The following is a 12170-nucleotide window of genomic DNA, read 5'->3' as shown; positions in this document are numbered from 1 at the left end:
GTATGGTGATGTAATGGCTCTCAAGAAGTACATATTAAATATCTACCATGGGTCAGATTCTGTTCTAGACACTTGGGGACAGAAAAATAAAAATAAAATTTTTCTTGCCCTCAACGAGCTTATATTTTATTGGTGAGATAAGATATCAGTTTAATCTCATGATTTGATAGCTGAGGAAAGTGAGGTTCTCTAAGGAGAAGGGACCCCCCCAAATTGATAGAGCTGGGAGAAAGTTAAGTGGAAAAGGGTTTTTTGTTTTTCAGGTGGGGTAACTGAGACCTGAGACTTGCCCAATGTGCCATAAATGCAGAACTAGGTGCAGGCTACCTGATCTGAACTCCTGGGCTGTTTTCACTGGTTCCCAGTAGTGTTGGGGAACAGGGACAATTATGCATGCTAGTTGGGAGGGGATAAGAAGTGGGAGGACTGAGGGAGGGACAGGCAGGGCTTCTGGGGATAAAACTCAGAGCTGGATCTGGGCAGAAAACTAGCTTCCAGAGCTTCAGACTGAGATGATTCCGGAGAAAGGGTTGCTGGGGGCTTGGGTGTGCTTATTATTCTGCCTCCCTGGGGCCAATGCAGGTGTGGGAGGCTTCTGGGGCTAGGAGGGAGATGTGAGTGGGTGGATGGATTGGTTGGATATACTCCCAGAAGCACATTTATAAACTTCCTTGTTCCATTTCAGAACTGACCAGATACAGAAGGATTCGACCTTTGCCTGGTAAGCAGGAAACCCTGGACTTGCTGCTTGGGGAGAGAAAGGGATAACATTTTCCATTCCTCTTCTTTTTCTATACTCAATGATGCTTCTAGTCTTGCCCATGCTCAGTCTCCTCCCCCCTCCCTAACCTTGCCTTGAATGTTACCCCGATACTAATGTTGCTCCTTCTCCTCCCCTTACCCCAATAGCTAATGAAGTCCCTACTTCCAATACTGATCTATCTTCCCTTTTAGTTCTTACCCTTCACCCACCACTCTCCCTACCATGAACAGTAACCAACCAAGAATCCTAAGCCTGCTATTACCTCTCCCTCACCCCTTCTTACCTTAGCTTTGACTTTTCAGTTTAACCTGAATTTTCACATTTCCCCCATCACTTTCTTAAGCCTAGACAATCAACAGAATAAAACCAAGCCCTGATTTGTAATATTTGCCAGTTTCTGAAGGGTAAAAACTGACATTGAAAATGTAACCATCTCTTACAAGCTGACTACAGCACCCCCCACCCCCCAGATGGGAGTAAGTGAGACTGTATAGGATCAATTGTCTGAACGAAGTGAAAAAATTCCCAATATTTTTGAGCCAATGGAGCCCTTCGAGATGATCTAGTTTAACCTTATTTTATAGATGAGAAAACTGAGATCTAAAAGGAGTTTGTGATATGATCAAAATTATTCCTGTATCAAGAAGCTGACTTAGACTTGGAACCAGTATTCTTAATGCCCGTCTATCCACTCTTCCAAATGAGGATGAGCTGGGGCAAGGGTGGGTGGGTAGGTGGGATGGATAGTGCTCCTTCCCATGTTCAGCCTGATTTGTTCTTTGTAGAGCTGTGGGTTGTTACCGTAGAGAAAGTCTGTGCTGACCCAATGGGCCGACTCACTTCTCTGGCTTGTACTCTCAGAGGAAGTCCTAAAGAGAATTCAAGGTGACCCAGCTGTCCTCAGGCTTTGGAGGTAGAGGTTAGGGCTAAAATAAAGAGTCTTAGAAAGGGTAGGGGGTATTGGGGGGAAAGCACAGAACTGGGAGTCAGGAAATCCTGGGTTGGATCAGAGCATCTAAGGCTATTTCCAGCTCTAATATGTCCTTCATGGAGGGCTCTAAGGCTTAAACAAGACTTTTTGCTACCCCCACCCTCCAGCTCTACTTGCCCATGGTAAATACCAACGGTGAAAGTCTCAGGTGGGTCTCCTGACCCAAGGACCACCAAGCAGCTTCCACTTCTTGGCTTTTTTCTCTTTCTAAGTTCCTTCCTTTCTCCTTGTCTAGTGGAGGAGGTAGTGAGTTTTTCATAGTCCCTCCACTCCAGATCTGCTTGCATCTGCCCCTTTCTAAGTATGTGCCCGTTCCAGGCTGGGCAAACTTGGGGTCCAGCAGCAGGCCCCGGAAGCAAGGGGAGCTGAGGAGGCCGGCCAAGAACCAGCCGCCCTGGGCCCCTGGCCGGGGCCCCCCGGCACCCCATGTCCCCCACTGCAGTCAGCACTGCTCCTTTCTCCAGAAAAGGTCCTCAAGCCGTGCGCCTTTCCGTTCGTCTATGAGGACGTGAGTTATGACCGCTGCATAATGGTGCACAGCGACTACGCTTGGTGCTCGGTGGAGTCCAACTTCAACGGGCAGTGGCGCTACTGCATCAGCACGGGTGAGTCACTCTGGCGTCATCCGGGGTCCTGGCCGCCCCCTCCCCAATTCCCCCTACCATGTGTTCCAGAACACAGCCGGCACTTTTCTGGAGCTGAGGGGAGTCTGCAATTGACTATTTTCTGCTGGGGTGGAAAAAAACGACCATGCAAGTACATTTGGGGACCGGGTGCCTTCAGAACAGTTCCTGAAGGGACGATCTGGGGGTCTTAGTGGACCGAAAATTCAGTATAGATTGCTAGTGTAAGAAGCTGACCTCCTCCAGAGGAAGCCGGTTCTCTGTTCAATGCAGGAGAAGAGCGGGCGTTCATAACAAGGAAGGTGACCGTTGTAGCGCCTGCCCCCAGCCCACACCTTAGGAAGCTCGCTGACAAGCCGCAGGGGGCTCCAGGTCATGTCATAGGAAGAACTCAGAGAAAAGGGGGAAGAGTCTTGGCTTCGAGTCTTTGGAGGGCTGTCGGGTAGAAGAGGGATTCCATTTGTTCTGCTGGCCCTTGAGGGCAGAACGAGGGACCACAGGGAAGAGGGGTTTTGGGGGAGATGCGAAGGGGTCAGGAACCAAATGCACCACCAAGAGAGCCCCTCGCCCACATCACTAGCGGTCTGGGGGCACAGGCTGCCCCGCCACCTGGAACGAGGCGACCTCCTCATTCCCTGCCTCAAGGAGCTTTTGGTCCACAGAACTCTCCTGAGGGTGTGCTCACTCTGTGCCAACCCTCTGGGCCTTCACAGACCCCCCAGCATGCAAGTTTCCATTTGTCTTCGGGAGGAAGTTGTACCACGACTGCACCAGGGACGGGTACGTGCTGGGCAGGACCTGGTGCGCCCTGACGCACAACTACAACTTGAACGGGCTGTGGAAACCATGCTCACCCAATGGTGAGGGGGACACGGGGGGGTGGGAGGCTTCTGATCTGATGAGTAAATGAGAGAGAGAGAACACACACACAAACACAGAAAGAGGGAGGATGGGGAGAGAGACAGAGAGAGACAAATACACAGAAACAGAGAGAGACATGCAGAGAGACAGAGACAGACAGAGACAGAGAGACAGAGACACAGAAACAGAGAGAGACATGGAGAGAGAGAGAGAGAGAGAGAGAGAGAGAGAGAGAGAGAGAGAGAGAGAGAGAAAGAAAGAGAGAGCGAGTGAGAGAGAGAGACAAGAGTCAGAGAGACAGAGACACAGAAACAGAGAGAGACATGGGGAGAGAGAGAGAAAGAGAAAAAGAGAGAGAGAGAGAAAGAGAAAAAGAGAGAGAGAGAGAGAGAGAGAGAGAGAGAGAGAGACAAAACAGAGAGAGAGACAAAACAGAGAGAGACATACAGAGAAACAGAGACACAGAGAGACACACAGAGACAGAGAAGGAGGAAGAAAGAGAAAAAGAGGGAAGGAGAAAAGGGCAAGAGGGAGGGAAAGAGGGAAGGATGGAAAGAGGGAGAGAAAAAGTAAAGGGTGGAAAGGGAAGAGGAGGAAAGGGAAAGGAAAAGGGAGAGATCAGGATAAAAAAGAAGAAGGGGCATTTATTTGGCACTTCTGGGGTTGCTGCGCTGAAAGCTGGAGGTAGAGGCGTACCTAGGAAGCTGACCTCTCTTCAGGCACTCCTCATGGGAGGGAATACTCTTTGGATCTGGCGACACTTGAATTGGGCTTTTACAATGAGAAGAGCTAAGGGGAAAGTACAAGTACCTTGGAGCATCTCTCTAAGCAGCCTCATGTCTGAGGGGGAGGGTCTCTGGGACCAGGAGCGGGAAGGGGGGAGGGAACTGGGCCAAGAGGAGCTGAGTTCAAATCCCACCTCAGACACTTCCTAGCTGGTAGCCCTTAAGCACCCTCTGTGGGCCTGAGGGAGTTAGGCTCCTCTCCAAGGTCTCTTTCTAGCCCAAATCCTCAAGGGAGAAGATTAGATACTTTGGTCTCAACGTCCCCTAGCTCTGAGTTTGGGGGAGTCTCTGGCCCTTAGGCTCCTCACTTGTAAAATGGAGTAGGATAATAGGATGCCAGTGTTCTTTCATCTTCCGTGATGCTCAGGAAGGGGCAGAGTAGCAGCCTCTGGGAGGGCTCAGATGGGGCAGCAGTGACAGGTGGGCCTGAGCAAGCTTGTGTCTGCCATGTTCTTCTCCCTCCTAGATTTGTGAAGAGGAGCCCTTCTGCCACAGACTAATCTCCGGAAGATCTCAGCCCCTCCTCTTAGACCCATGAGTTCATGGAGCCCCTGCCACTCCCCAAGGTCTCCCTCAAGGGACACAGGCTCCCAATGTCCCCTGGCCTCTTAAAATTTGGGCCCAGCGTTCTGTAACAGTCCCCAAGTCAGAACCTGCACGTGGGGTCCTCCCTCCGGCTCTTTCCTTGCCTGCCGGCACTATGGCTCTGCTTCTGCTCTCCTTTCCTCTCATCTGTCCCGCCTGCCCTCAGCCATACCTGCAAGATCACCAAATTTAGGACAAGAAGAGACCTAAGAAACTACACTAAGAAACTAAGGCTGGAAAACATCCTCATTGGCTGCATATTAAACCTATGTCCCTAAAATTATTTCCTATCCAAAGGAGATCTTTCAATCCCATCCCCATCCCTAGCTCCATTTCCCTCCTCCCTGGGTTTATATCTATTGAGATGCCCCACAATGGGATCCGGAAGGAGCAGAGAGGAGGAGAAACTTGGGTCTGGGGAAGGATCTCAATGTTCCAATTTATCAGATCATTGATCTCAATGAGATAAATTGGAACATTGAGTCCAGGGGCCTAAAGCTCTGTCTCAGTACGTGCTGGTTTTATCCCAAGGTGTAGAAGGGAGTAGGGCGAGGGGACTTCCCCATTTGCCTCTTGAGAGAAGGATCTACCTCCAGTAGAGGATCAAAGCCCTTGAGAGCTCTGGGTTTGCATCCTGTCTTAGCCCTAATTCTAGGGGGGGATTATATGCCCTATTTTTCTTTTCTTTTTTAAAGCAAGCAGCATGAAACAGAGATTCACAGTTTTATAATCAATCCTCTATGATCCACAGCATGTGTGATGAGACACCTTTTTATTGTTCTAAAGTTCAGAATAAAAAAATCGAAAGAAACTAAACTTCTATCATGTATAATTTGTTTTTGCAAAGTGCATATATAATAATAACTGCCATATTTTTTGGAGATCTTTACTGAACTTCCTTATCTTCTTTTATTTTAAAGTACTTAATGTTCTTTTCTTTCTTTTTTTTTTTTTTCTATTTTCTCTACATCCCCTTCATTGTTTAATGACTCCTCATCCCACTAAAAGTCCCAACCTGTTAGTAGGGTCAAGGGGAAAAAAATGAGCCTACAACAAGTGGGCTGTGACTGTCACTGTAAGTCTCCTGCACCTCCAGTCCATTTTCTCTCTGCCAAGAGGGAGTCAGCATTCCTCCCACATCACTGGTCACTGCATCCATGAGTGCTCTGAAGGTATTCAGTTTTTCCCCCTTTATATAATTATTATGATCGTTGCATAAATTGTTCTCCTGGTTTCAGTCATTTCACTCTGTATCATTTCTGATTTTTTATTTTCCTTTTTCACTTTTTTCATTATTATTTTGGCTTTGGAGAAGATCTTGCAAGCAACAAGACAAGCACTGACATATATCTATATATCTATATATATAGATATAGATATATAAAACACATATACATACATACAATAGAATGGAATTGACTTGTTAATTTATTTCACCATGGGTATGGAAGAATAGAGGAATGGTAATTACTGAATTCAAACACATTGCCACAGAGACTTTTCCCTAGGACCTTTGGCAGCTAGATGGTGCAAGGGAAGAGTGCTGCACGTGGAGGCAGAAAGACCTGAGTTCAAATTCAGCATCAGACACTAGCTGCTTAAGCCTGGAAAAATAATATTTAGTCTGTCGGTCTCAATTTCCTTAATGCTAAAATGGAGTACTGATCTCACTTAGTACTCAGGGTTGTTGTCAGGATTACTAAATCACCTAGCACAGTGCCTGACACTATATATATATATATATATATATATATATATATATATATATATATATATATATGATTGCTTATTCCTTTCCTTCCCCATCTTGGTACAAGGTACTGGGGAAAGCTTTTGAAATGGATCAATCAGTGAAAAGCTACCCAGAATTTGGAAATAAGGACTTTGGCAAACATCTGATACATTTTGTAGGAACAACAAATATTAAAACTAGAGGTTGTGGGGTGTGTGTGTGTGTGTGTGTGTGTGTGTGTGTGTAAATTGAGCCAATCAAATTATTCCCCTCCCTTACTTAAAGTAAATGATGCTGGCCCTAATTCTTTGACAAGATGGGAACATACCTTGAATTAATCAGCTAAATCATAGATCTGTATGTTCTCGAATGAGCCATTCTGCAAAATGGAAATGTCTCTGTCTGGGAAGAATGTTGAGAAAGGTTCGTTTGGGCCTGAGAGAGATTTGGAGTTGAGTGAGCACCCGGCAGCTGAGAGAAGAATCGCGTTTGAGAAAGAATTGCTTGGTAAGGAAGGAGAAAGTCCTTTGGCTTTTCCTCTGGTTTCTTCCTCCCTGCCTTTGCCAGAGCAGGATTCTTGAAATTTTGGGGTTATGGACACGTACTCATCATCCCAACGGCATCCTGTCAACATCCTGGAACAACAAGGGGCAGTGGTTATGTCATGAGGACAGGCTGAACCTAGATTCACAGCTCACAAAAAACCTGACAAAGGAGCTAAATCATGATTCAAGAGAACACTTGAAATATCTCATACAGGGAAGAAAAGGATTTCTAGAAAGAAGGAAATGTGGATTATCTCTTTGCCAGATATGTTTGCTAAACTTGAGCCCGCTTTGCCCTAATCTCCATAGGAGGAGAATGCATCAAAGACTTTTAGTGAGATCTCTTGGACCAAGTGTTCTTGTAACACTTGAATAAATATGTCTTTCTTAAAGCTAACTTTGGCTGGCTGACTAATTGATGTCAGCTGACAATCACAGAGAGAAGTGTACAAAGCGAGGCTCCTGAACTAGGATTTAGACAGAACACTCGTTGTCAGAGTGGACATAGAGGATATAGCGGGGCATCTGGAGAACTGACTGGCCAGTAAGGGTGGGAATTGGCCAGTTATTTCAGAACAATAGGCTACACACAGATATGCAATTTGTGGCCAAATTTAACAAAGCAGTTTGGGAAGGTATCGAACTAACATTGAAGCGGGGATTAATAAAGATTAATAAAGAAAATGGTGCTTGAGGTAAGTCGTAAAGATCTGAGAGTCCAAGAGTGAGTGAGGGCTGAGGAAGAGTATGATGGATAGCAAAAATGGTACCCTGGGAGAAGCCAAGGTGGTGAAGAGGGTTTCGGGTGCCATCTGTTGGAAGCTGAGACTTTTAAGCAGAGTAATATGGAGTTAGAAAAGAGACACTGAGAGCCTTTGGAGTACCTCTACCTGGGGAAAAGAAATTGAAGTTATATAATCAGTCAACTAGCATTTATTTTAGACCTTACTATGTACTGAGTGCTGTGCTAAGCCCTGGGGGGACAAGGAAAAAAGTAAGTGCCCGTTCTCAAGAAGTTCATGATCTGAAGAGGTGTGACAACATACAAACACATATGTTCAAACAGAATATATACTGCAGTCGCCACTCGAACCCAAGTCTTCGTCTCCAGACTTTTCCCTCGCAGCTAGAATGTTGTCCCTTCCTCACCTCCACTTCTTGCTTTTCCTACATCCTTCATGACCCATATTAAGACTCATTTTCTTTAGATGTTTCATTTTCCCTTGTCGCTAATGTCTTACCTTTTAAAATTACCTTTCACCCACTTGATGCATTTAATGTATGTTTATACATGTTGCCATCTTTCTTCTCCCACTAAAATGTATTGATTATTAAATTTCTTGATTAATATTATTAAAATGCTTGATTAGGGAAGGGAAATTTGTTTATTTATTTTTAATTTTATTTTTTTTGCTTTTTTTTTTAACCTTTATTTTCATCCTCAGTGCTTAGCACAGTGCCTCATACTTAGAAAGCTCTTAATAACTGTTTTTCACACTCCATAAAAATGAAAATAATAATCACAATATTATCTCCCTCACAGATTAGTGAAAATCAAATGTCATAATGTATGTAAAATGCTTTATAGCACCATCTGTCCTCTCTGAGATTAAGTGAAATGTAAGGTTGCAAAAAGCAAACACATAAAAGGGAAGCCTTTCCGATCTGATTTCACACCTTAGAAATAGTCTGAAGTTTCAACTGCTTAGTGCACTTGATGGGGCCAGCACGATGAATTAGTTTCTGGGGCAGGAACACTTTTGTTCCTTAATATACATTTTCATAAGACCTTTCAACAGGAATATTGGGTGTGTAATTGGAGTTTTCAGGGCTGATCACTTTAAATCAAAGTAGAACTTCTTGCTGAGGTAAGCTTTTGTTTCAAATCAATAAGGATTCTCAAACAGGAGAGATGAGGATATTTCTGATTTTTGCCTGGATGTGAAAAAACTCTGGACTGAGGCTCTGAGGGATCCAAAAAGGAAAAAAAAAAGCTTTTTCCAATCCTGGGAGGAAAAGGCACAGAATCATTCCTGATGAAAAGAAGCAAGTAGAAAGAAGTCCTGAAAGATGTGAAAGAATGCTTCTGCTATTGCTACCACTAGAATGAGCCTGGCAGAGACTCTGTGCCCTGTGAGGAGTCCAGAGATTGAGTGATCTGCCTAGAGCCCAGAAAAGCAGCGGACTGATCCATCCCACTGAGACATAATACCTTTTGATGAGTAAACTCAGCTGAGTAACAGAAGGATTTCTGCATCACTTAGGATATGACTCACAGAAAACTTGAAGAAGATGCTTTGGGGAAAGAAATGACTCCAAAACCCTGAAAACCAAAGTTGTCAGTTATCTTGATTATATATGTCTTCATATGTGAACTTGACAACAATTGTACATTGAGCTCATATCTAATCTCCCTCTGTGTTTGTCAAAGACTGGAACAGAATTTTTGGTGAAATTCTTTGAAATCATTGTTATTTTTTTTTTAAATGACACTTGAGCAATTTCTTTTGTTAAAGAACTGAATGTCCTGGATGATTTTTTAAAATGTCTTTGTATTTATTTTTCTTTTTTTAAATTTTTTTATTTAAAAATTCAAACAGAATAATAAAAGGAACACAAAATAAATTAAAACAAAACAAAAGAGAACATTGTCATGTGCCTAGCAGAACATCTGACAGGATTCAAAATATATAATAACAAATGACCAAATCAAGAAAGTATATATATTAGTAGAAGAAGTTATATTCACAAAATGTCCATTTTCCTTTACTTCCTTGTAAATTGTTCTTTTGTTCTCTGCTGGGCACCTTATTTACTTTATTCTTTCCCTCCTTTTATTCCCCCCACCCCCAAGCAAGCTATAGTTAAGAAAAAATATATTTATGTATATATATGTATATAAACACACACACATACACACATATATCCCCCTACAAGCACACACCTATCTTTCCTATCCCTGCTGACTTTGCTTTAATTCTGCTCCTTAATTTGCTATTATTTATTTATTATTTATTAATCTTGTTATTATTTAACCTCCCTCCACCTATAGAACCCTCCCTTGTCTTCTTCCCCCATCCTTTGCTTCCACCTCTGTTCATCACTCTTCTCATATCTTTTCTTCTTTTCTTTCTTCCTCCTCCTCCTCCTCCTTCTTCTTCTTCTCCTTCCTCCTCCTCCTCCTCCTCCTTCTCCTTCTCCTTCTTCTCCTTCTCATTCTCTTTCTTCTCCTTCTTCTCCTTCTTCTTTTCTTCTTCTTCTTTTTTTTTTTTTTTTGCTGAGGCAATTGGGATTAAGTGATTTACCCAGGTCTGTGTGACCTGGAAAGTGTTAAGTGTCTAAGATCATATTTGAACTCAGGTCCCTCAGACTTCAGGGCTGGTGCTCTATCCACTGCACCACCTAGCTGTCCCTCCCCCCTTATTTCTTTATAGGTTTTGGAGCATGCTATACCCTTCATAGTATATATGTAGTGTTGCTTATTAAACCCATACCCAATGTGAGTAGGTTTTCAGAACTACCAGCCTTCCTCCCCCCTCTAATGCCTCTGTGTCTGTTCTTCCTCTGCATCTCATTTATATAATTACTATTTTTACTTTAACTCTGCCAATCTTTCTTTTGAGTTACCCTATTGTTGACGTGAATCTTAAACATATAATGTATATTTCCCATATAAAAAAGCATAAAATATTTGTCCATATGAGTTTCTTGAAATTGATCTTTGATATTAGCTCTTATATGCTAAGTTTTCAATTAAGTTCAGGTTTGGTTCTGAAAATCTGCAAGTTCATTGTATGTCCTGGTTCAATATTTTAGATAATTTTGCTGGATATGACTTTTTTTTTGCCTACACGCCTAGTTCTTCTGATTGTAGGTAAATATAATTCCAAGACCTGTGATCTTTTATTGTAGCTGCTGCTAAGTCCTGTACAATTCTAATTGACACTCCAGTGTATATGAATTTTTTTCTTATTTCTTGCAAAATTTTCTCTTTGATCTGGGGTTTTTGAAATTTGGCAATAATATTTTCTAGCTGCTTAACTTTTTTTATAATCTTGTTTTTCTTGGATAGTTTTTTTCTTAGTTTTTTCTCAATGTTTCTCATTTAATTTTCAAATACTTTTCTGAGTTCTATAAATACTCTCTGGGAAGGGAGACATTTCACATTACTCTTTGGGGTAGAAGCTCTTTTTACTAAAGTGTCCTCCTCTGAAGATGAACCCTGGTCTATTCTGTTTCCATAGTAGGTTTCAATGGTCGGGTTCTTTTTTCTTTGCCAGTTCATTTTTTTTTTTTTAATAAAAGGTATTAGTGTAAGCACCTCTAATCATGGGGTAGGGGAGGATGATACCTTAAGCTTCCCTTCAGTTCTCCCTCTGACCAGGAACTCCAAACCAAGAGTCCACCCTCCTGCACGTGCCCACAGTTAGCAGTGTCCCTGTCCCTCTGCCCCTGCATTCCTGGTGTGCTGGTCCCTTCTCACCCAGAACCATGTCCCTGAAGCACAGCTGGACCTGACGTTCTCATCAGCTGAGGTTGCTTAGTCTTCCCCAACTCAGACTGACTCCACAGATAATCCAGGAGGTGAAAGTCACTGTGGTTCTTGCTGGGGCTCCAGACATATCCATCTAGCCTGGGGGGTCCCCACTTGGTGTTTCTGTCAAGCTAGCCTGGAGCTATTTACATTTTACATAGGTTAATCCCAGCTGGGGACTTTCTTCAGATCTTGGAAAGAGTACGATTCTACCTTAATTCTTCTCGATTTTTCACCAGTCTGTGTTCACTCTGAGGGACAAATTTGTTCTATTTGTGGGGAAAATCTGGAGAGCTTGAAATTTACCAACTTATTCTGTCATCTTTCCAGAATCCTTCTGGATTAAGGGGAAGCAGATCAGTGGGGGATGATGACAATAGGAGAGACACCCACAGGGTTACCCCTAAATAAATTGTAGTCAACTCTCTGGGGAACTAATCCATCAATTCCAATGCAAATTGGGGGAATAAATCCAGAGGAGGTGTTACATTCAAATAAATACCAGGTGTTATTATGATGATTATAGAAATGACAACAATTATTGTTTTATAAGCCAGTTGTTTTGTTTTTATATTCTTAGCATGGTCCATTTTTGTGTAAGTGTCATGTACCACTGAGAAATGATATACTCCTTTTTGTTCCCATTCAGTTTTCTCCAGAGGTCTATTATACACAGTTTTAAAAAATTCTATTCATCTACTTTCTTTCTTGTTTATTTTTAAGTTAAATTTATCTAGTTCTGAGGGGGGAA

The 12170-nt window shown here is 42.9% G+C and overlaps 1 protein-coding gene across 2 annotated transcripts; it reads left to right on the top strand.

Moving 5' to 3' along the window:
• Nucleotides 1-469: 469 nt before the first annotated feature.
• Nucleotides 470-5424, top strand: LOC100926749 (binder of sperm protein homolog 2). Of its 2 annotated transcripts, none has more exons than XM_031963379.1 (5): nt 470-582; nt 686-721; nt 2219-2359; nt 3091-3157; nt 4490-5424. In XM_031963379.1, exons 1-5 carry the CDS (start codon nt 513-515, stop codon nt 4521-4523), a joined length of 348 nt encoding a protein of 115 aa, XP_031819239.1. In that variant the 5' UTR covers nt 470-512; the 3' UTR covers nt 4524-5424. The 2 variants fall into 2 exon arrangements, with proteins under 2 accessions (XP_031819239.1, XP_023356781.1); XM_023501013.2 differs by having other exon boundaries at nt 471-582; nt 3091-3237.
• The last annotated feature ends 6746 nt before the right edge of the window (nt 5425-12170 follow it).

Source organism: Sarcophilus harrisii, chromosome 3 (genome assembly GCF_902635505.1).
Source record: "Sarcophilus harrisii chromosome 3, mSarHar1.11, whole genome shotgun sequence".
Taxonomy (NCBI): domain Eukaryota; kingdom Metazoa; phylum Chordata; class Mammalia; order Dasyuromorphia; family Dasyuridae; genus Sarcophilus; species Sarcophilus harrisii.
The sequence above is the reverse complement of the archived record's forward strand: the minus strand, read 5'-3'. Positions and strand labels throughout refer to the sequence as shown.

Coding starts and splice junctions, on each gene's coding strand:
- LOC100926749 (XM_023501013.2), top strand. CDS start 513: ATGATTCCGGAGAAAGGGTTGCTGGGGGCTTGGGTGTGCTTATTATTC. Junction 722..2,218: donor AAGGATTCGACCTTTGCCTG/GTAAGCAGGAAA, acceptor TCCTTTCTCCAG/AAAAGGTCCTCAAGCCGTGC. Junction 2,360..3,090: donor GCGCTACTGCATCAGCACGG/GTGAGTCACTCT, acceptor GGGCCTTCACAG/ACCCCCCAGCATGCAAGTTT.